At 44.7% G+C, this 25,000-nt stretch overlaps 1 protein-coding gene across 3 annotated transcripts in view; it reads right to left on the bottom strand.

The window, feature by feature from the left end:
* Positions 1 to 582: 582 nt before the first annotated feature.
* ugp2b (UDP-glucose pyrophosphorylase 2b) overlaps positions 583 to 25,000 on the bottom strand; it is a 26,862-nt gene continuing 2,444 nt past the window's right edge. For all 3 annotated transcript variants that reach the window (XM_053632901.1, XM_053632902.1, XM_053632900.1), the window contains exons 2-10: positions 19,056 to 19,186; positions 16,645 to 16,752; positions 9,113 to 9,298; positions 4,170 to 4,303; positions 3,579 to 3,876; positions 3,097 to 3,294; positions 2,746 to 2,988; positions 1,877 to 1,981; positions 583 to 1,138 (exon numbers count right to left, since the gene is read on the bottom strand). In XM_053632901.1, coding sequence (XP_053488876.1) covers positions 1,031 to 1,138; positions 1,877 to 1,981; positions 2,746 to 2,988; positions 3,097 to 3,294; positions 3,579 to 3,876; positions 4,170 to 4,303; positions 9,113 to 9,298; positions 16,645 to 16,752; positions 19,056 to 19,154 — 1,479 coding nt within the window. In that variant the 5' untranslated portion in view covers positions 19,155 to 19,186 and the 3' untranslated portion in view covers positions 583 to 1,030. The remainder of the gene's footprint in view (positions 1,139 to 1,876; positions 1,982 to 2,745; positions 2,989 to 3,096; positions 3,295 to 3,578; positions 3,877 to 4,169; positions 4,304 to 9,112; positions 9,299 to 16,644; positions 16,753 to 19,055; positions 19,187 to 25,000) is intronic.

The following is a 25,000-nucleotide window of genomic DNA, read 5'->3' as shown; positions in this document are numbered from 1 at the left end:
AAATTCCCTGCATCTCTCTCTCTCTCTCTCTGTCTTCATTTCTTTACTCTCTCGTTTTCTTACACCCTGGGTAGTCTGTTTCTCATTATATCACACCGTCCCTTGATGTTCCTTCAATCTGTCACTCTTGGTTTTTTCCTCCTTTCCTGAGATTCTTTCATTGTAGTCATCTCTAGCACGTTCTATTCTTTCGTTCTTGCTCTTCTTTCCCCTTTATTCGACCGGTCTTATTTTATCGCACCATCCCTCAACATTCCCTCAGTCTCTCCCTGTCAAAATTCAACCTTTCCTTAGATTTTGGTCCTTTTTTTTAAAAATCTCTGGGTCTTTCCCTTGCTTTTTCTCCTTTTTCTCCCATCTGTCTCTCTCCTCAGCTCGCGTTCTGGTTTCCTGTGTCTTTTTATCACTTTGGCTCTTGATGGTTTTCTGTCTTTCGTGCTTTCTTTCAACTTTCGTGTCTGTTTCTCGTTTTATCACACTGTCTCGACGCTCCATCTCTCCGTCCCTCTTGTTCTAAAGGTTGTAATGTGGGTGGACGGGAGAACACACACACACACACACACACACACACACACAGAGAGCTGATTAGTTCCATATTGCACTTTATTTTTGTTCCAGAACCCAGTGCAGCTCCTGGAACCGTTCACCGTGATTGAAAGCTTATTGCTTTTCTCCTTCACATTATTTTTATTTATATCTATTTTTACATGAGTGGGATTCGGGCACAGTCTGCAATGTCACCATGGATAGTGCACAAAGAGAAAATACTGATCTCTTTCAGTAGAAAAACAAAAAAACAGTGGACGATGAAGTCGCGGCGTATTTATACTGTACAGTAATATGAGACGGTTCTGATACTGACACAGGAAAACGTCGGAATGTAGGAAACAATAAAATAGACTTTAAAAGAGACAGAGCAATACAAAAATAAGTCTATGAGAGGACGTGTTCGAGGCACTGTCTCTCTGTCATGAGGCGGGACCGGGCAGGTGATGTGTCGTGAGGTCACGTGATCACGTGAGCGGAGCCGTCAGTGGTCCAGGATGCGCAGGTTACCGGAGACTATTTTATTCTCCAGCATGGTACCGGCTGGGATATCGATCCTGTCCCCGTGATTGGCTATGATGATCACCGTTCCCTGTAGGACAAAGAAGGGTCAAAGGTCAGAAACGATACGTCACAGAGTTCCAGAGAAGGTTAATAATTCAGCGCTGCCGGATGCGACCCTTCATTATGCATGGCTTTGTTCGCTTCAGGACGGCGCTACTTATAATGAATGATCGGATGAAGACGACGACAGACTGTTACGGTAAACCTCTCGCGGAGTCCGCGCTGGAACATTTTAAAAACCTGGCGAGTCTCAGTATCGTATGTATTCCATCTAATGCGTGCTGCTTTAGTTCTTCACTGAAGCTACAAGGTTAATGCACAAAACATCCTATTACTGCGATGATCTTTACACTCGCACAGCCAGTCCCTTATTCACGGTGACTAACGAGCATAGACTTGGTACTACATGACGTCACACACAAGGCACAGTTTACAGAAGAAAAGGGGAGAAACAGCGTGTGAGTGAATTTTTAAAAAAACGCCTGCTTTTTTTTTTGTTGTGAGAAGCAATCAATTTGTCCCCAAGCAAATGGTCAGTAATATGTACCAAATTGAAATGATCATATTACTAAATGAACGAAGCGAGTGAGTCACGGCGGATACACACGGGTGAGATAGCCATCCGTTGTTCGTTAAAATAAAGAAGCGATCGTCAGACATGAAGGACACGTTACGGGTTCATACGTGTCCTGCTGAAACGGCGAGGGATCGGATTATAACTAGGGTATGATGCGTGCTCTTCTCCTCGTACTCTTCTGTCCTTTACCTTCAGAGAAACGTTTTTCCCAAACGTCACGTCTCCGGATACGGTCAGGTGATCCAGCTCCAGCATGTCAGGAATGCTCTCGAAGCGTGTCAGATATTCCTGAACCTGCACATTAGGTGAGAGAGACCGAGAGAGAGATGGAGAGAGGTGTTCAGTTTGGTTATAAAAGTGTATATGGATGATGAGTGCTGCGTGAGTGATTAGTTAATTAATGGTCTTGAAAAGCTTGGACGCAGAGATTTAAACCGAGATGAAGAGATGTGCCGCTTTTAGATATATCCGAGCTCACTGAATTCCCCCGACTGTGACAAAAAGGTGCGAAATCATCATCCGAGCCGTGAATGTATGCTGTATAATAACGCAGCCCTGTCCTGACCTGTAGCTCCTGTAGCTCGGTCCCTGTAGACCAGAAACGCAGCACACTTTAGCTTTAATGAGCCTGACCTACATACTGCTGCGAACCAGCAAATACAACACACAAAGACAATAGAGAGACCATGCAGATCATTTTAACTGTTAATCAGCTTGCAGATTTCCATCCAGAAGACCATTTCCATCCATCTTCCATACCGCTTATGCTGCACAGGGTTGCTGGAAAGCCTGGAGCCTACCCCAGGGAACAACATGAGACACCCTGGACAGGGTGCTAACCCAAACCCATCGCAGGGCACAATCGCACACACCTTCACACACTACGGACAATTTAGGGATGCCAATCAGCCTACAGCGCATGGCTTTGGACTGGGGGAGGAAACCGGAGTAGCTGGAGGAATATCCTGTGTCCCTTCTAATTCTCCCCAAAAAAAAAACAGACTTTTTACCCCAGAACGTTAGCTTTAATGTTGGACAGTGGCGACGGCGAGTGTTACCTTGGTGAAGGAGCTGCCCAGTTTGACGTGCGGTGTTGTGGGGAACTCTCTCTTCTCACTCATGGTGAGAGATCCCGCCTCCAGGCTGTACAGGTTGGACATGACCAGTAGGAGGTCGGAGGTGGTTTTGACCGGCAGGAAGCGGCTACGAGGAACATTGATGCCCAGAGCGTTTTCGAAGCACTTGATGGCGGCGCCCACGGCCGTCTCCAGCTGGATCACGTTCAGGCCGCCGTTCAGAGTCTGGGGAAAGAGAACAGGAAAAAATAAATAATAATAATAATAATAATACGCTGATTATTTATACAGTCAGAGGTTTTTTTTTTGTATGTGTGTGTGTGTGTGTGTTACCTTCGGATTCACGATGATTTCCATGTCCATGGCGTTCTGCTGCTGCAATCTCTTGATGGCGGCCAGCGAGATCCACAGGTTGTTCGTGTTGAAGATCTTGAACTTGGAGACGGATTTGAACTCGTCGACGTGGGCTTTGGGAACCTGCGCGATCTCGAGTAACCTCAGTTTCCCCTCGTACTGAATCAGAGTTCCTCCCTGGAGAAGGTGGAGAACATCAGTGTGAATGATGACCTGTGATCAGCTTGGCAGTCCCAGCGCATGAGGTGGCACAGTTTTAATGTTCTCACTTCTCTAATACAGATGAAATATAAGAGTACACTAAACCACAGGTAACTATAGAAGGTTAAAGTATAGTTTTAACAAACTTAAGAATCTTGATTCTGATTGGTCAGAAGGTTTCGATTAATTACAGTGTATAGCAGTAACATTTAAATAACGATACGTGCCTGTGTGTTTTTGTTTTTTTTTTTCTCTCTGACCTTGACGTCGGCTCTGGTCTTGTCCGTGACCTCCATGATGAACTCGCAGCGTTTGCCGTTGGGTTGGCTGACCAGGTGGTTGAGGATGTGCAGGTCGACGGTGGCACCCAGATTGTCGATGTTGGACACGAAGATGTACTCCTTCCCCTCGGCGATGAGCTGCTCCAGCAGGCCCGAGTTATAGAAGCTGGCGTAGATGTCTCCGTGTCCGGGCGGGTACCATCCCTCAGCGCATTCTCCGACCATGCCCACGTCCGTCGCCACGGGCAGCAGAGACTCTTTATTCACCCTGGGATACCTACAGAGTGACGGAGAAACACAAGTGACGGGTGAGGAATTTGCTTGCCCAGCGGACAACCAAACACAAACAGTGAGGGTCTCCGTTCCTGTAGACGAGTGTAGAAAGACGTCAACACGCTGAAGAGCGCGTTAAATATTAACATAACCCACGAAGCTGATCTGCTTCATCGCTCTGACCACACCCGTTCCTGACACCATGCACTTGAGCTGTTGTCATGGCGACAAAGCGACAGCCTCTGACGTCACGGGTTCTTGGGTCAAGATCATGAGATGGTGTGTGTGTGTGTGTACCTGCTCTGGTTGAAGGTGTGTATCTTGACCCGGTGGTGTGTGTATTTCTGCAGGATCTTCCTGGTGTCCTCGTCGGTGTTGAACGAGTTCATGAGGACCAGCGGGACGTCCGTGTTGTACGTCTTATTCAGGTGCTAGAGGAGAAATATTAAAACCCGAAGAATATCAGAACAGTGTCAGGATGATCATCTGATAATGAGAACAACCTGTGGATCAGGTGGTAGAGCGGGTTGTCCACTAATCGTAGGGTTGGCGGTTCGATTCCCGGCCCACGTGACTCCGTGTCTACCCGAAGTGTTCTCGGGCAAGACACTGAACCCCAAGTTGCTCGCGATGGCGAGCTTGCATGGCAGCTCTGCTATCACTGGTGTGAGTGTGTGTGAGAATGGGTGAATGAGAACCAGCGTAAAGTGCAGCGCATGTGAACTGCCGAACATCTCAGCTGTGTTCCTGGTAATCACATGACCAGCCACAGCAGCTAAAACTTCCTTTCTTTACGGCATGATTTCGCTGAGCTGTTGAGAACTCCAGCAGTTGCAGAGTACATGTGTACTGAGATCGAAACTTATAAAGGCTGATTCGAAATGGCCGAATTTCACTCGTGGAAATTTACTGAGTAACCTTGATAGAGTTTCTCACACTGGATGTATAGCGTCGAATCAGCTCGGTGTTTGTAAGCGGTAACGGCTCATGCGCTGGAGAAATATACACGGAATTCATCCAGGAGGAGGGAGAGAGAGCTGAGAGTGGGGGGGGTGGGGGGGGAGGGAGGGAGGGGGGAGAGAGAGCTGAATGTGGGGAGTGGGGGGGCGAGAGAGAGATCTGAGCTGTGAGACACAGAGCTGAATGTTTCAGGTGTATAGCTTTACCTTAGAGGTGAATATCCTCCTCTTTATACCTCTCACTTACAGTGAGGAACAGAGCAGGCTGTGTTCTGTCGGTCTCTTTCCTCTACACCTCTCTCTCTCTCTCTCTCTCTCCACTGCCCTTTCTGTCCCTCTCACTACACTGCTCATTCTGCCCCTCTCACTACACTGCTCATTCTGCCCCTCTCTCTACACTGCTCATTCTGCCCCCCCCTCTCTCTACACTGCTCATTCTGCCCCCTCTCTCTCTCTCTCTACACTGCTCATTCTGCCCCTCCCTCTCTCTCTCTACACTGCTCATTCTGCCCCTCCCTCTCTCTCTCTACACTGCTCATTCTGCCCCCCCCCTCTCTCTCTACACTGCTCATTCTGCCCCCCCCCTCCTCTCACTACACTGCTCATTCTGCCCCCCCCACTGCTCATTCTGCCCCCCCCCGCTCATTCTGCCCCCCGGCCGTGCTTACTAAGAAATATTTTATGTTCATCTAAGTGCTGGTTGATGTTTCTCCCCGAGTGCAGTACAATGTGCCGGTGCTGTATTTCACACTGCTCCCGCGGGGGAACGAGCAGAACCACAGAGAGCAGATCTGAAACATGTGCTAGTCATTTAAACGCTCCGGCTTGTGGACGCAGCTCTCTGTTTACTCCGTACGTCTCAGTATGTGGATCCGTCACTGATGCAGAGTTTCAGACTCCCGCAGTGTGGAAGAACAGATTATTTTTACTGAGTTCCCCACACACACACACACCCACACCCACACACACTCTCATGAGCAAGCCTGATTTTGTCGCCAGACATTGTTTTACAGCAAAGCTGCACTGAAAGCACTTTCTCATTCCTAACACACAAAGTGCTGAGACTGGGGTGACCAACATGTGTGTGTGTGTGTGTGTGTGTGGAGCAGTTTCAACTTAAACTGACCATTCAGCAAAATGTTAATGTACTAAATGTTCCCCAGCCCCAACTCTAAAGGCAGTCAATACTCCAAGACATGTCTAGTGTACGAGGTCTGCACCCAAATAAACTGGTTCACGAGCACGCTCGCCCATCGTTCTGTGGATTTTATCGGGTCTGCATCAGCCAATCAGGATGCGAGACAACTTTTTGCTCCCGTGACTCTGACATCATTAGGCTACTTTTATCTTTATTACTTTTATCTTTATTTTACTTTCATCACAGTGTTGGGCTACTTTCAATTGCTGCAGTGTGCGAGTGTGTGTGTGTGTGTGCGTTGATTTAGAGTTATGTGCTACGCTCAAGGACAGCAGCACCGCTCAGGAACTTTACAAAAGCGCAGCTCTGCAGTTCTCTACTACACAAGGTCAATTTCCAGACACGAGTCCGCTTTAGAAATTTATTGCCTTTTTATTCACTTGGGTGTTTCATCTCTCATGGGAGTGTGTGCGTATTAGTAGTTATTATTATATCCCCGTGAAGCAGAATACGAAGCGAACCGTCTAAGCACGTAGCGTTATGTAGGCTCGTGATGATGTCAGGATTGCATCAGCTGATCCACAGCGCTCTAACCAGTCTGTACAGGATCGCGCAGAGTTCTGCGGGATCGTTGCGGCCAAAGATGCTCGATTTTGGTCTTTTTTGTGCCTTTTTTTTTTTCGAATTGGCGAAATCACAGTTGGATGAAATGGTTCTGCACGGCGTTTCGCGGTGATGTTTGTGATTAAACGAGAGCTTTTAGCTGTACTCGTGTTCGACTACGGGAATCGAAGAGGGCTTTGGTTGAATGCGTGTGACATCATCACGACGCGTCTCGGCCCGAATCTGCGTAAAATCTGCGGTCATTTCTGCGATCGCAAAAAACGTTTCCTGGGAACGAGTGTTTGGAACAATAGGAAAAGGACTAGGTGGGGCCAGTGTGTGTGTTCGGGGTGAAGGAAGAACGATCACGCGTTGCAAACTTGTTCAACTGTATATTATAACCAGGCTCGGGGAGTAACGGAGTACATGTAACGACGTCACGTAATCAGGATCCAAAAAAAACAAATCGGGCAGAGAAATACCGGGGAAAACAGATTCCGTTACCGGAACGGATTGTTTCAGGACTGTGAGAAAACGGGGCTATAGTCAAAAGCATAAAAAAAAAAAAAGCTCGCGACTATGTGATCGCAGAGGGCGCTACAGAAAACCCCCTTAGCACAAGCAGTGTCTCGTGCATGTGAACTACACGACCAGACCGAACGGAAGGAGAGCTAAATGAATGAATAAATAAATAAATAAATAAATAAAGATTACATGTAAAGAGCTGAGTTTCACCGAATGTACCTCTCGGATATTACTAATGAAGAACAATTGACTGTATGTGTGCAAGACGTTTGACGACGTCACAGCGTGCGCTTGTCTAGTCGAGATGCTGCTCGTCCGACCCATTTTGGATGCTCAGGGTCAAAACGGGATCGAATCAGAAGTACGCAATTCAACCCTGGAAGACTTGATCGGGATCAGCACGGAGGAGGAGGAGGAGGAGGAGGAGGCCAAACTCCACTCGATGGCCAAGTGATCCGGACATGATTACGATCAGTGACACTGGCTCAGATTCTGTGGGAAGAACAATTCTTTGTGACTGTATAAAGTTCTCAGGTTGGTAAAGACGTCCCGTTCCCACTTTAAGGGAACTGGGATGAAAATGCCGACGCTGTAAAAGGAGGCCAGACGTACACACACACACACGACAGGATGACTGGAAGTAAGTGTTTAAAAAAAATTCTTATGTGGCACTTAAAAATAAATAAACAAATAAATAAAGTTTGTTTTGTTTTTGTTTTTTTTTGTCTGGAGCCCTGCTTTTGACACAACACATTATAGACAGCTACAGGATTATAGTTCTGGTTCTCTCTTTCCAGTTGTGACTCACATGAGCAACACACTTCTTTCTTTTCTTGAAACAAATCCAAACATTGGAGAGTGAGGGGGAGAGAAAGTACGAGAGAGAGAATGAGTGAGGGAGGGAGAAAGAAAAAGTGAGACAAAGAGGTAGATAAAGTGAGACAAAGAGGTAGATAAAGTGAGAGTGAGGGAGAGAGAAATGAAACGTGAGAAAGAGAGAGATAAAGTGAGAGAGAAAGTAAAAGAGAGTGAGGGAGACAAAGAAAGTGAGTGCGAGAGAGAAAGAAAAAGAGAGACAGAAAATCATATTGCTTTTCTCTTGACTTCATTTACATACGTGATACCTGGAAGTCATCCCAAAGTAATCAGATTACATTACGTTCACGTGGTGATATTTGGATTACGTTACTCGTGACATGTTTTTATGAAGTCATTTGTATCTGTAACGGAATACATTTTTAAAGTGACCCTCCCAAACCCTGACTGTTCATTCCCTCGACTCGTATGACAGTTATGATGTCACCGCATTTGCTCACCGTGAAATATGGACGCCGTTAGATTGACGCCACACACGATCCTGCGGAATAATTTAGTTCGGTATAGTTTATATGACCAGGTCTGGCTCTCGTGGTCATTCCTGACCCTTTTAACCTTTAAACAAATTACTGCCACAACAGCAAAGGAGGACTAAATCTGTAACGGGATGGGGTCAGGTGTCCATGTACTTTTGACCATATAGTGTAGATGTATTGAACCGTGTATTAGTAGGTGAACCCAGGACAGGCACTGAGCTAGCTATTCCAACTGGAACATCCCAACCAGTGGTGGGATTAAAGTATGACACTTTTCAATCAGCTTAGCGTTTTTATATATATATAAATAATATATAATGCCGTATAACGTCTGTGAAACAAGTTCGTTCCTGTTATCGCTTACATACAGCAGCTATACACAGCCGTTCCCTCACCACACTGTCTCTCGAAGCTAACAAGACAAAAATGCTGCTCGTCTTTACCAAGAAATCAGAAAGCATGATGTCCTCTTTCCTGAAGACTGGCTCGACTTTACCTGAACTGAATCATATGAATCGTATGGATGCTGAGTCGTATGGATGCTGAATCGTATGGATGCTGAAGCGAATCGCGTCGGATGAGCAGTGAGTAGTTTAACTGTGTTGTTTTTGCAACTGCATGGAGATTCACACCCGTATTCATTATACATCATAGGGGTCTTACCTCAATCTGCTGCACGGTCAGGTCCAGGAAGGTGTTCTCGTTCCGGACGCTGATGAGACTTTTCGGCCCTTTGCAGCCCATGCTGGTGCCCAGACCTCCATTCAGCTTCACCACCACCAGCTTGTTCAGGCTGTCAGCTACGTTCTCGGGTAAACCCTTCTCCTTGATTTTCTCATACGGCTGGATCTGAAAAGAAAAATGCTGTCGTTGTTGTTTTGTTTTGTTTTTTTAAATGGCTACAATGCAGCAATTTTGCTATTCTATCTTTTGTATTTCTGTACCTAATCAAATCACACATATACATAAAGCTTGTTTTATAAGTTTAACGATGAGACGCGTTTCGTTTTATATCCAGACGGGAGCATGCCAGTCAGGAGCACGACCGTTCACAGACCACAATTCTGAAGATCAGGATCAGCCTTGACGTTCACAGTGTGCTGATAACCGTCACACTGTACACGTCGTCGTACATCTCGAATCAAATCCTACGGGGTGTAAATCACACACACGGACAATTTAGACACGCCAATCAACCTACAGAACATGTCTGTGGAATGAGGGAGGAAACCACCGAAGCTCTGCGCTCACACACAAAGGGCGGAGGAGGCGGGATTCGAACCCCCAACCCCAAGAAATTTTACACTGTATAGCGCACAGCTCAAATCGTACAACGTATGCTATATAGTTCAAAGCCTACGTGTCGATCTCAAATTATGGGTAGTGGTGGTTCAACGGTTAAGGCTCTGAGTTACTGATCAGAAGGTTGGGGGTTCAAGCCCCAGCACTGCCAAGCTGCCACTGTTGGGCCCTTGAACACGGCCCTTAACGTTCTCTGCTCCAGGGGGCGCTGTATCATAGCTAACCCTGTGCTCCGACCCCAACTTTCTGACATGCTGGGATATACGAAGAAAAGAATATCACTGTGCTGTAATATAAACGTGACATGTCAGATCATACAGTGTGTATCGTATAGCCGAAACCGTCGAGTGTAATCCCGACGCGAGGTTTCTGTGAGAGGCTGCTGGAGACGGTATGTAAATGTGCCATGCTGCCCTCCTGCCTACACTATCAGCTTACAAACATAACACACTAGCCATGAAAAATGCTAAGAATGAGCGAGTTCTCCGGGTTGCTCTGTTTTCCATCCCTCTCTCTCTCTCTCTCTCTCACTCACTCATCCCTCCGGTTTCCCAGAAGTCTGCAGGCCGCATGCCATGAGGTTGTATGTCCTCCAGATGTGACCCAGCTGAGTCAGAGAGGACGTAAGACACTCAGGCAGCGGTCCCACACCACCAATCTTTCTGACACCATAAAAACAAACAGACAGCAGGAAGTGATGAGCCCGTGAGTCAGAAAGAAGGAGTAACAAAAACATGCGAAGGAGGGATGAAAAGACTTCCATGATGTCAGACCGTTCCTGTATTTGTGCATTACATCAAGCGTGTATTATCTACACTGCACTACAGGTTGTGCACATTATAAACAAGCACACTTCTGGTGTTTAGTGCTCTAATAGCTAATCTGAGGATTTATTTATTTATTTATTTATTCCTGAGCCCATTTCATTTGCAACAAGAGATCGGTACATTTACTCAAGCGCGAAAGTTGTTTTGAAACCACAAAAACGCAGCGGTCCCGAGTTCACAGACTAACACGATGGGCTGAATCTGTCATGAGGTTTCCTGTTTCAGGTTTTGCGATGATGAGAAGCGGAGTGCCGTGCTCCGCAGAGCAGACAGAAAGTCTGAAGACAAATGCTGAAACACACACACACCGTGTCTTCCTGGAGCTGGCTTCATGCACAGGGGCGCCGTCGTGCTGGAACAGGTTTCGGGTCTCGCGTCGTACACGAGTGTGTGCTTCAGACTTTGTGGCGACGGTTTGGAGAAGGAACGCACACGGGTGTGACGCTCAGTTGTCCACATACTTTTGGTCATACAGTGTACCGTCATTGTACTTTATTAAGAACACCTGTGCGCTTCAGGAGATTATCCAAATCAGCAAGTCATGTGACATAAAATCATGCAGATACAGGTCGAGAGCTTCAGTTAATATTCGTATCAAACATGAGAACGGGGGGGAGGTGTGGTCTCGGTGAGACTGACCGCCACAGAGGTGGCTTGAGCATTTCAGACACTACTGATCGTGCACAGAACGGTGCGAGCTCACAGCAAGGCTAACTCAAATAACCGCTCGTTATAACCATATATAATCACGAAGGAACAGCACAGCACGTCGAATCATGAGGTAGATGGGCTACAAGAGCAGAAGATCACACCGGGTTGCGCTCCTGTCCTGCGCTCCTGTCGTGCGCTCCTGTCGTGCGCTCCTGTCCTGCGCTCCTGTCCTGCGCTCCTGTACTGAACACAGGATCACCGAAACACCCGGTGACAGTTTTCCAATCCTCAGCTGTCCAGGTTGAGTGATTCTGTACCCCAGCGGTGAACACTGACTGACGCTCTCGACCGGATTTTACACTTTATAATGCTGCCACGTGATTGGCTGATTGGATAATTGTATGAATGCGCAGGGGGAACATGGGTACAGGGTTTTATTAAAGTGGCTGGTGAGCGTATCCAAGAAATAAAACACTGGACGAGAGAGAGAGAGAGAGAGAGAGAGAGAAAGAAAAAGTGAGAGAAAGAGGGAAAGGGAAAGAGGGAGGGAAAGAGGGAGAGAGAGAGAGAGGGAAAGAGAGAGAGAGACAGAAATAGGGAGAGAGAAAGAAAAAGTGAGAAAGAGGGAGAGAGATGGAAAGAGGGAGAGAGAGAAAGAGGGGGAGAGGGAGAGAGAGGGAAAGAGATGGGGGAGAGAGGGAAAGAGACAGAGAGAGAAAGAGGGAGCGAGGGAGAGAAAAAGTGAGAGAAAGAGACAAAGAGGGAGAGAGAGGGAGGGGGAGAGGGAAAGAGAGAAAGAGGGAGAGAGGGAGGGGGAGAGAGAGAGAGAAAGTGAGAGAAAGAGGGAGAGAGAGGGAAAGAGAGAAAAAGGGAGAGAGACAGAGAGAGAGAGAGGGAGAGAGAGGGAAAGAGAGAAAGAGGGAGAGAGAGGGAGGGGGAGAGAGAGAGAAAGTGAGAGAAAGAGGGAGAGAGAGGGAAAGAGAGAAAGAGGGAGAGAGAGGGAGGGGGAGAGAGAGAGAAAGTGAGAGAAAGAGGGAGAGAGAGGGAAAGAGAGAAAAAGGGAGAGAGACAGAGAGAGAAAGTGAGAGAAAGAGGGAGAGAGAGGGAAAGAGAGAAAAAGGGAGAGAGACAGAGAGAGAGGGCGGGGGAGAGAGGGAGAGAGATGGGGAGAGAAAGAGGGAAAGAGACAGAGAGAGAAAGGGGGAGAGAGAGACAGAGAGAGAGAAAGGGGGAGAGAGAGACAGAGAGAGAGAAAGAGATACATTTATTCATTTAGCGCACACACACTTTTATCCAAAGCGACTTACACATGAGGAAATACACGCAAAATGTACTGAGTCATTCTGACTCCCACTCAGTCTCAGATGATACGCAGGAAGTTGATTATCTCCACACAGGGATGTTTTATTTTTCTCTCTCCACTACAAACACTCGTGTATAAAGCTTCCAGAACGAAGGGAATCCGGTTGCAGTAGTACGTGTCCTTACTGTAACTGCTGCAGCTTTCTGTAGCTACGACATCAATTACTGACCAGTAATTCAAGCTCGGTCTCTTTCCACATTCTACTGCACTCGTGTAAATTTCATGTTTAATGAGGCAACACCGGGTGTGCGTGCGTGTGTGTGTGTGTGTGTGTGTGTGTTTAATGAGTCATAGCTTAACTAGGTACTTTCCTGGCATGAATTCCTTATTCGTGAGCATGTCACCTGAATTCATTCGATTCTTAGGTTTCTTTCTTTAAACAAGGCGTAACATGAAGCTGAAACAAGGTCATGTGACCAAATTCCACCAATGATCTCTCAGTACTGTAGTAAACATTTCATTCAGATCAATAACAAATTTAAAATAATTAATAACAATTTTAGCTTAAAATGAATAGAACAAAATGTCCAGAATTAGGCAAATAATTGTTTTTGGGGTTTTTTTTTTACATAATAGAATAATAGATATGCCTTTGGCTTGGATTACACTTGTCACCTTTGTCCAGAGTTTATTATCGTCCCGTGAGAGCAGGACAGAACCGAAAACCTGGAGAGTCGTTCCATTTTCTTTAAACATTGTGTTCCGTAGCGTTAATCTCTTTATTAAACCTAAACTGCATTCACATATACTGGACTTTAAGAAGCCTGTCTCTCTCTCTCTCTCTCTCTCTCTTTCCGTCTCTCTCTCTCTTTCTTAACTCTCTCTATTGGACTTTAAGAAGCCTGCCTCTCTCACTCTCTCTCTCTCTTTCTATCTCTCTTAACTCTCTCTATTGGACTTTAAGAAGCCTGCCTCTCTCACTCTCTCTCGCTCTCTTTCTGTCTCTCTGTCCCTCTCTTTCTGTCTCTCTTGCTCTATCTCTTTCTGTCTCTCTCTCTCTCTCTCTCTCTCTCTCTGTCCCTCTCACTCTTTCTGTCTCTCTCTGTCCCTCTCGCGCTCTCTTTCTCTCTCTCTTTCTGTCTCTCTCTCTCTCTCTGTCCCCCCTCTCTCTCTTTCTGTCTCTCTCACGCTCTCTTTCTCTCTCTCTCTCTCTCTTTCTGTCTCTCTCTCTGTCCCTCTCTCTCTCAGTTTGTCTCTCTCGCTCTCTCTCTCTCTCCCTGTCTCTCGCTCTCTCTCTCTTTCTGTCTCTCTCGGTCTCTCTCTCTCTCTGTCTCTCTCACTCTCTCTCTGACTCTCACTCTCTGTCTCTCTCTCTTTCTGTCTCCCTCTCTCTCTCTCGGTCTCTCTCTTTCTGTCTCTCTCTCTCTCTGTGTCTCTCTCTCTCCCTCTACACTGCTCATTCTGCCTCTCTCTCTCTCTCTGTGTCTCTCTCTCTGTCCCCCTCTCTCTCTCTTTCTGTCTCTCTCGTGCTCTCTTTCTCTCTCTCTCTTTCTGTCTCTCTCTCTCTGTGTCTCTCTCTCTCCCTCTACACTGCTCATTCTGCCTCTCTCTCTCTCTCTCTCTCTCTCTGTGTCTCTCTTTCTCTCTCTCTGTCCCCCTCTCTCTCTCTTTCTGTCTCTCTCGCGCTCTCTTTCTCTCTCTCTCTTTCTGTCTCTCTCTCTCTCAGTTTGTCTCTCTCGCTCTCTCTCTCTCTTCCTGTCTCTCTCTCTTTGTCTCTCTCCCTCTCTCTCTCTCGGTCTCTCTCTTTCTGTCTCTCTCTCTCTCTGTGTCTCTCTCTCTCCCTCTACACTGCTCATTCTGTCTCTCTCTCTCTCTCTCTCTCTCTCTCTGTGTCTCTCTCTCTCCCTCGCTCTCTCGCTGTCTGTCTCTCTCGCTGTCTGTCTCTCTCACTCTCTGTATCTCTCTCTCTTTCTGTCTGTCTCTCTCTCTCTTTCTGTTTCTCTCTCAAAGCGCCGACACTGGAGACTCCTTCCGAAAAAACGGTAAATGAAAGGTTACAGGGAAACTTCGTGAAAATATTCTAAGAAAGTGAATATATTTTAATCGTTTTACGTGAAGCGTCCTCCATACATTAGAACAAACGCATTAATATGAACACCAATCAGAACAGAGGAATCAACAGCAGTGTAGTACATTTAAATAATAATAATAATAATAATCCATTCGTTCTTGGACTAAATGTAATGGAAATTTAATGTAAGACAGAGGCATGTTACCATAACAGTCAGTAAAACACACACACACACACACACACACACACACACACACACCATATAGTGACTGAGAAGAATGAATAGGCTCAAACTCACAGGATTACATATTTCATAACCAGTCTGAGCCTTATCAACACACACACACACACACACACACACACACCATAACACTCTCTCATTTCCATCCACATGCAGGAGGTAAAGCACTTCAGAAGGTGACAGGAAAGCATACGGTAGTCTGAAGAAACGCATCATTTGATGAAGGCATTAATATTCTGAACATTATGCTGCTGAGGTTGCTCGTTAGCGAACGTAGGATTTATCTTTACTCGACCACTCACTGTACTCCTTCCTCCGTTTATTTTCTCAGTTAAAACCACAGGTACGAGCGTGTTCGATGTATTAGAAACAAGTGCAAATTAATCAACACCATCTGACCAATCAGAATCGAGAATTGGACAGCGCTGTGGTGTAAACGGTTATAATACACACTGCTCGAGTTAGATGATGTTAGAGGATCCATTTTGGCGCCCCGCTCACACACTCCCGAACAGGAAGCCGATCATCACTCATGATCTTTCCTGATCACTCTCTCGCTCTTTCTCACTCTCGCGCTCGCTCGCTCGCTCTCTCTCTCTCTCTCTCTCTCTCACGCTCTCACGACTACTAGCACTGCTGCAGAATTCCCGCTCTGGAAAGAGTGTGTTGCTGCTTGGCTTTAATATCAGTCCGCCTACCACTCACTGTGTGTCACGGCTCTCAGTGGGCGTTTAATAACATCGTCGAGCCCGGTGACATCGCTGTGGGGTCATAAAAAAAACCCCGCAGACTTGGAAAATGAAGCGTGACAGAGTCCGTACCCTACACGCCGCAGTTCTCATGCTCTCTCCATGACTTCAGGGGAGTATTACTGAATTTCCTGCTTAAAGAAAAAAGGCCAAAGATGAGATCGTAGATGGGTGGAGGTGTGTACCGAGACCACGATCCTGCTAGACCTAATAATAATCATTTGCAGGATGTTCTCAGTGGAAAGGCATCGGCAGACCTGCCTATGTTTACACATTTTGCGCAGGAGTGCCGCACTTTATCACCTTAGTCTATAAGATAGGGCTGGATGGGAATGGGCCAAGACCAAATTAGGGAGTAAATGAATTACTTAAACACAACACGCCCGTTCGTTTCCATCCGTGTATGGTGCGTTTGTTATAATTTAAACTGCAGCATTACCTTTTTTCCCCCCTCAGTGTCACAAACGATTCGTTCTAAATGATTCATTCCAAATGATTCGTTCTAAACTCCTCCTTTCAGACAGCATACACTGCTCTGATTGGTCAGACGTCCCAGTCTGTCGTGATTGGTCTACCGCTGTCAGCGAGCAGCCGATGAAGACCAGAGGCGGGGCTTTTTGTTAAAAACCTACGTAGGTTAGGACAGGAAGTAAAGTCTGGAATCACAAACGACTCGATTCAGCTGTTCAGAATCGATTCCTTTTTTTTGCGAGTCAGTAACTCAGTTTGTCGTGCGCTTTGATTTTTGAAACTTTGCAGACGTTTTTACATTCACAACCAGCTCTCGTGTAACACACTACATGAAAGGGAATATTTGAAAAACCGTAATAGGTGCACTTTAATGGCTAGAAAAACTCGTTCCGAGTTTTTCCACAATTCTGGAAACATGTCAACATTTTCCATTAAAGATATCAAAAACATATTACGAGATGTAGAATATCTCAGAAGTGTGTGCTGTGGCAGAATTGATCCTCATATCAATGTTCTACGGATATATATTTCCCAGCCCTATGAGTACGTTTGTACGCGAGAGCTGAACCGTTTCTCTTACCGAGTCCTCTGGAGGTCTGTTGATTTTGGGCCATTCCACTGAAGGTCCTTTCACCTGCAGGAATCTGTGGAAGAGCTTCTTAAAGCCCTCAAAGTCCTTCTTACAGATCTGTGGAAAATGAAACAGAGACAGGGTTTCAGATCGAGGCACACATGTGATCGGTCATTTTATTGTAGTTTTTAAGGCCAAGACATCATCCGTTTGCTGCAGGTTCTGTCCACAGTCTGAATACATCAGTCATTTACAGTTCCTTTGAAGTTCTGCATTTTAAATCAGATGTGGCGTACGTGTTTTTTCACGAACTTTATTTGGCCCCTACATCAACTAATCCAACTTAATCCTTTCATCGTTAAGACGGTTCTGAAAGAGGCTTTGCTTCATAATTATCCCTCCGCTGACACTCTGTATCACATCATCATCAGACGCGATTAAATCCTAAAACAAATGAGATCCACATGGACCGTGTGTATGGTTAGAATGTAAATGATTACATTAGGTTCCTTTTTGGGGTTTTTTTTTTTTGGTCGGGGTCGGGGTCGGGGTTGGGATGGGGGTGGGATGGACATAATGCAAATTCTACATACGTGTTCTTTATGCGAATATTCTGAAGAGAAGCTGGACACCTCACTGTGTTTGATTCCTTACACATGTAATACTTCCTGCTTTCTAATTTAATATATAATATATATATACTATATATATATATATATATATATATATATATATATATATATATATAGCTTAAGTCACTATGGTCACAGTGTTTCTCTGGGTGGGGTCTTAATAAATGGTCTCTTAATAAATGTGATACTACTTTCGCAGTAAAATCAACAGCACACACACACACACACACACACACACACACACACTAGATACAGTTTGTTTTTTTCTCCCCCCTCCAAGCCGAGATTCGCTCCGGCTGAGCGTACACATGACACGTTGGACGTTGTAACAGAGTATATATTAGACGTGTAGGTGTGGCGGTTTCTCATATAAATGCTGTCAAGATCCATGTGTTCTGTACACATTTGGAATAAGTTCTCCGCAAACATTACACCCGGTGCCGAGTCTCCTTTTCTTCTGGATTGTGTTTGGGTTAGCAGGGTGTGGACCGTGGATGTCAGTATCCATCTGCCAGTACATTAAATGCGTAAAAGTGTGTGTGTGTGTGGGTGTGAGAGAGAGTTAAGTGGGGTCATGAAGACTTAAACTGGCTTACACGTTAGCTCAGTATGTGTCACTACGGACATTTGGAGAGCATGATAAGAGAGACACACATGCACACACTGGTCACTGTCTAAACACGGGTTTAGCCTTGTGTTTATTGCACACAAGTAATTATATATACACACACAGGCACTTTATATAATTATGTACTTCTCTTCCTTTACAGTGTATATTTCATTATATTGTTTAGCGCTCGAGCTAAAAATGTTAAAACTGATATAACCCGACTCATTTTTCGGCACCGCACGGCTCCGGGGTTCCCGGTTCGATCCTGAGCTCGGGTTACCGTTTGAACGGAATTTCCCATGTCCTCTGCGTGTCCCTGTGCGTTTCAGAACTCCTCCCGAAAACCTGGCAGTAACTGTACACTAGAGAGTAGCACTAGATAGTAGCTGCTCCTAGTGTTCATGTTAAATGTTAACGTGTTAATCCGGATCCACTGATCAGGATTAAGCACTTACTGAACCTGAACCTGTTACCAAGGTTACAGAAGTGATGCCAACACCGACCATCACCCCAGATCTGTACTAGCACCATTTCCTTAGCGGTAAACTTACTTTCGCTTTTCTTCTCGGACTATATTTGCATGTTATTATGGGGTTTTTTTTTTTCCACGTAACACACAAACGAGTTAGCCTTTTCTGACAGAGTAGGCCATTTTATGTATAGTTAACGCTTCCTCGGTTCCTAAAAAGGTTCTACACGGGAACCATCTTCACGTTTACGTCTTATTCCCCAGTGCTTAAAACAAAACTACACTACACCACAAAGAAATGCACACTTCGGACACTACCCATAGGCCACAGGCGATCGTTGGAAAACGGGAACGGTGTGTGGAAAGACACGCAGTCAAAAATCCACCGTCGCTAGCGAGACACGAAGCCACGCCCCCTGGGGGTCGGACATATACTGTACGTTCTAGAGAGTCTTTAATCGGACGAACACAAGACTAGTACAGAAATATTTTTTTTCCTTTAGATTCAATAGCCGTCGGTGTCCGTAGTACATCTGAGTTTTGATTTCAGGGGAACTTCAAACATAATTTTGTCAACGCACGACATTTTAATGATTGAACAATGCAAAATGATCGCACACGACACTCACTGTGCTGAAGTGTGCGATCATATCTGGACATATCGAAGTTAAATAAGCACAGTTAGTATAATTAAGGAGGTTAGGCTCACCTCGACGTTGGCTCCTTTAGCCGTGCTCGACAGCTTCTCCAGCTCGGCGTCCATGGAGCTCTCCAGCTGCTGACGCATCACTTCCTGAAACTGAGCCATGGAGCTGTCCGGCGGCACCGACGTGCTCACACCTGCGATCACATTGCGGCATGGCGTTAATCCCATAGTCGCGCGCTCCGTCACAGACGTTTCCTGCTCCGTAGTGTCGTGCCGAGGACAGGATTACGTCGTTAACGCTCTCGTATCGTGTTCTGTGCAATTGTGAAGAATAAAAGACTTAGGGGCCTACTGTTTTAGTAAAATAATCATTGTTGGGGTGGTGGTGACCAGCCTGAAGTTGATTATTTTGCCTATAACAGCAACGTCTCAAAGTGTTTTACTCCTCTTGCACCACAGCGTTTTGCCTACAGTTACATTTCATCTACAAATGGCGCAGATTTCAAACGACTGCCCAGGACTGGCCGTGCCAGCAAATTCAGCCCGAGAGCAGACCGTCTGATTCAAAATGAAGTCCCCAATAACCCCAAAAATTTCATCACAGGGTCTGCTAGTAAGTCTTGCAACTGTTGGTGTCAGAGTGCATGCTTCTACAATCAGAAAGAGACTGCGCAAATTTGACCTGCATGTGAGGTGTGACAGGAAAAAATCTTTGCAGGACTACAGTTTGCCAATGAGCGTATAGGTAAAGCCCAGGCCTTTTAGAGTAATGTGCTCTGGACAGACGAATCAAAGATAGAGTTGTTTGGTCACAGTAACAGCAGACATATTTGGCGCAGATCAAAGACAGCTTTTCAGGAGAAGCACCTCATACCAACTGTGAAGCACGGTGGTGGAAATGTTATGGTTTGGGGTCGCTTCGCCTGCCTCAGGGACTGGATAGCTTGCATTCATTGATTCAACATCATATCAGAGAGAGTGCTTGAAGATAATGTGAGGCCATCTGTCTGAAAGTTGAACCGAAAGTGGAGCTTTCAACAGGATAATGATCCTAAGCACACGAGCAAAACCACCAAGGAACGGCTCAAAAAGAAGAAACGTAGGGTTATGAACTGGCCTAGTCAAAGCCTGGATTTGAATCCTATTGAAATGTTTGGGGGGGATTTGAAACGGGCAAAACATGCAAGAAAAACCCTCAAACATATCGCAACTGAAAGAATATTGCATGGAAGAGTGGCCAAAAATTCCAGCAAGCCTGGTGGACAATTACGCAAAACTCCTTCAGGGAGTTATTTCTGCTAAAGGGAGCAATACTAGCTTCTGATGCCAAGGGTGTATTTACTTTTTCCACAGAAGAATATGACGTCTATTGATATTTCTGCTGAACAAATGATTGAAGAAGCTCATTTTCCTCGTGGTTTCGTTCAAGTACATCAACTTCATTAGTACGCACTGTTTCAAACAGGATCAAATGTTTGCTCATCCGAATACGTCAAAAAACCTGGCAAGTTCCATGGAAGAACTTATTTATTCCCCCCCCCCCCCCCCCCACGACTGTATTAGAACAGTCGCATTAATATACATTGCAGCCGGAATTAACGTCAGAGCTGCTGTTATGGAAAACTGATTAACACCTTCTGATCAAAAAGAATACAGAATTAAACCGCACTGTGGAATAATCACTTGGCATAAATAAACACGAAATCAAAGCCATGTATGCGGTCGATCTGGCTGTAGTGTCTGAGGCAATCGGAGGAATCTTGTTTCTTATTAAAGAACGCGTGACAGATGTTCTATAGTTAACACTTATCAGCAATTCTCATCTCTGGGACACCATACCAAGTTGAGTAGTAAGGAGGCTCATGATTCTTGTCTGACTCGTCTGGCTGATCTTTTGTTTGTGGCACAATAGACTAACGCACATGTCCATCATCCAGTCCTGACTGTCACGTGATCCAGATCCAGATAAGTTACTTATCTCCTTTAGGTGTTCTTTTAATCACGTTTATATAATCTGATTTAGAATACAGCTCCATGCTCCACGTTCGATACGGAGCTCCCGTGTTCTCCCCGTATCCATCTGGGTTTACTCCGTGCTCTCAGGTTTCCTCCCAAGTCCCAAAAACATGCAAGTAAATGGATCTGGTAAAGAGCTTTCCTGACTTCCTGTCACCATTAAAAAAAAAAAAAAAAAAGAAAGCATTTCGGGTCAGTAAAACACCCTCAAAAGGTAGCAAAAGTAGTCAAAGGAGCTCCTTTTTCCTTCTCTATTTTCAACTGAATGGGGAAATCTGTAAATAACACTCTTCCTTGATGCTCTAGACTGACCCTGAGCGAGATATATAACATATAATGACCTTTCCTTTACTTTCACACTATATGTCGTGACCCAGATGAGGACGGGTTCGCTTCTGAGTCTGGTTCCTCTCAAGGTTTCTTCCTCATATCATCTCAGGGAGTTTTTCCTCACCACCGTCACCACCGGCTCGCTCAATAGGGATAAATTCACACGCTTAAAATCTCTATCCTGTGTTTATATGTTTCTGTAAAGCTGCTTTGAGATAATGTCCGTTGTTAAAAGCGCTCTACTATACTAACAGAATTGAATCGTTTACTGAAGATGAATAAATAAACGGATGAATACAATACAAGACAAACGTGCGTGAAGTGTGCGAGTGGCAGAAATCCCGGGTGCAGGAGAAGGATGAGATCACTACAGTACTGTGATAGAAAACCCTGCTCATCAGATTTGAATCAAAAGATTGATTGAAGTGACGGTTTTATAAACTGCAGGGCCGTGGCAGCCGAGTGGTTAATTTCCTGGAGCTAGTGGTCCAAAGATTGTGGGTTTCAAATCCAAGAGTCCTCGAGTCCTGACCCTCGACAGTTGGAGTGCATCATCCCCAACATGTGATTTACAGAACAGTATAATAATCAGGTTTCTGGTACTAATCTGGTTACGGCGGCTCATCGTGACAGATAATAATCTTTTGAGAAGAACTCCTGGGAGGAAACTGAAACCTTGCATGCGGTTGTTTTGGCAAGGTGCACACCCCAAGGTTTTCAAAACAATATGATTTTCATAAAGAGTGCAGTCGTTTCTTGAAAACATCAAGCTCCATATTTCCAGAGACAAGTTGACAGTTGTTTTCATGATAGAAAGATGAAGACTTGTGCAATCTTTGCTTTTCACCGTGTCCCTTGTGATTAACATTATAATCGCATGGAAAGAACAAAAACAAAACAAAACAGAACAAAACAAAAAAAAAACCACCCACAAACCACAAAAAATTACACATACACACACTCACAAAAAAAACAAAAAAAACAAAACACACCATTGTTTATGTATAAACCACGGGGACGTCACGTTAAGTAAGGATGGTTTCGGGTTTTAACCGTTTTCTTTGTTCTTTTTAAACAAACCATTCAATCTTCAGTAATACCTTACTAAATACTTATTAACTAAATATACAATTAATGAACGAAAGAAAGAACGAAGAAAGAAAACCAGAAAGAACAAAAAAAATGAAGAAAGAAAGAAAGAAAGAAAGAAAAAAAAATCAAGAAATCCAGAAAGAAAGAAATCAAGAAAGAATGAAGAATGAAGGAAAGAAAGAAAAATCAAGAAATCCAGAAAGAAAGAATGAAGAATGAAAGACATCCAGAAATCAAGAAAGAAAGAAAAAAATCCAGAAAGAAAGAAAGAAATCCAGAAAGAAAGGAAAAAAAATCAAGAAAGAAAGAAAGAAAGAAAGAAAAAAATCCAGAAAGAAAGAAAAAAAATTCAAGAAATCCAGAAAGAAAGAAATCAAGAAAGAATGAAAGAAAGAAATCCAGAAAGAAATAAAGAAAGAATGAAAGAAAGAAAGAAAGAACGAAGAATGAAAAAGAAAGAAGGAAAAATCCAGAAATCCAGAAAGAAAGAGATGAAGAAATCCAGGAAGAAATAAAGAAAGAAACAAATCCAGGAATCCAGAAAGAAAGAAATGACCACACTGCTACAATTCATGATGTGGACGCCTCTGATCTGAAGTGTTCCTCGACAGCGAAACTACCGTGTTCATTATTTTGGGTTTCGAGAAAGACTCGAGGAGGGATTAGGAATCATTTACCCGCTGTGACGGACAGAATATCTGACGTGACGTCTCTCAGGTTTAATATGTAAAGAGTGGCTTTTCAGTGCAGGGAAACATTTACAGACACGTGACCTACACACGCAGCGGATTAGACAACGCCGGAGTTTCATGTAAACTGAGTGACTCTTTTATTAGCTGAATATTAGTGCTGTGAACCTCAGGCTTCCACACAAGGCGACAGATTCTTAAAGCAACGAGTCGATATTCACGACACGATACGATTCACTGGCCTCTGCTTCGGCGTGAGAACAACTTTGTTTATAATGATAAATAACCGATTTATAATCAATAATAATGGAGTTATGTTTTGTTACCTAGATTCATTTAGTACTATTGAAATGGTTTTGGACGTCAATTCCACACGGACGTTCTCGCCGTGGTTGCTGGGACTACGGTTGCTGCGATGTCCTTGGGACTGCGATTACCACATGCAGTTTTACACTCGAGTCTCCTCTAGTGAACAGTGGACTACTTTATCGATCTTTACACCCCTACTGACTATTGCGCAAAATTAGACTTGACACTGATAAATAAACGCAACCGAAACATCTATCTAACGATCGCAAAAAGGAGTTCACTTTATAAAACGCTCAAAAATATCACAGTCAATTTTTTTATCATCGCACAACCACGTCTTAACACTTAACATATTAACATCCATCAAGTCGTCTAGTCCTCGCTGTTTCTAGTCAAAGCACGGCCACGTAAAAATATGCCCCCCCCAACACACACTCAAACACACCATAAAGAGCCCTCTGTACGCCCGTGTTACAGGTCACAGAGCTGCAGTCGCTCTACACTGTACATGTATTCAGACGGTATTAATAAACAGGGCTGTGAAATACCGTGCTGCGATTATCCTGCCGCATTCTACTCTCCTGATCCGCCTCGTCACGTCTCTAAAGCCGTAGAATCATTTGTCTGCACAGGAACCCATCTGTTCGAGGCTCGTATGCATGTCGCATATCGTGTTTTGCAGTACAGTACCATTTATGATGATTAAGTAAGGAATAAAACACTTCGAGGCACGCCGTTATAGGAAAATAAAATCAATGACGCGGATTATTTGCCATTAAGGGCATGTCCCGAAGTGTTTTATTCCTCTTACACCATAACGTTTAAAAGTTTTTTTTTTACGCCTTATTAAAGAACGACGTACATTTACAGTTATCTTTAATGTTGCGGAATATTTATTCGTTTATTTATTTTCCATACATTTGGATAACTGTAGCTACCTTCATTTGCAGGTCAAAGCAGACCTTCCTGGCTGAGCCCAGAGGAATGCAACGCTAAAAGGGCATTAGAAGTGTTTTTCCTCAAAGCCCAGGAAAATTTAATGTCCAAATTCATCAAATTGAGGTTGCCAATAGGAAAGTAGGGAGAGTTGATCAATACCACGTCCTCGACATCCAGTATATATTTTTATTTTAGTTCTACACGTCAACCCTTTTGCTTCATTTCTACGATGGCTCAGATGTACGCTCTAGTCGATTTTGAGTTTTGACTATTTGTGAACCACGTTAAACTCTCGTCTAGTTTACCGTGCTTCGTGGGCGGGACTTTTTTTTTGCCGTGTCATCATTCACATCAGAGTTTTTTTTTCTCTCGAAATCCGAGCCGCGAATTGCGGAGTTTTTGCACTTTTCAAGTTTTTTCAAGGAAAACTACTCGAATTGGCGAAATTGCAATTGCGTGAAATTCTTTCGCAGTGGTGTTTGTTGGAGAAAACGAGAACTTCTGAGCTGTATTCACGTTCACGAAGACGGCTTTGGCCGAACACGCGTTGTGATGATGTCACGCGACGCGTCTCGGCCCAAATCTTTGGCCGTAAACTTTGAACGATTGCAAGCTCCTCCGAATGTTGCTCGA

The sequence above is a fragment of the Ictalurus furcatus genome, chromosome 9 (genome assembly GCF_023375685.1).
Source record: "Ictalurus furcatus strain D&B chromosome 9, Billie_1.0, whole genome shotgun sequence".
NCBI lineage: Eukaryota > Metazoa > Chordata > Actinopteri > Siluriformes > Ictaluridae > Ictalurus > Ictalurus furcatus.
This window is presented reverse-complemented; position numbering and strand designations above follow the sequence as displayed.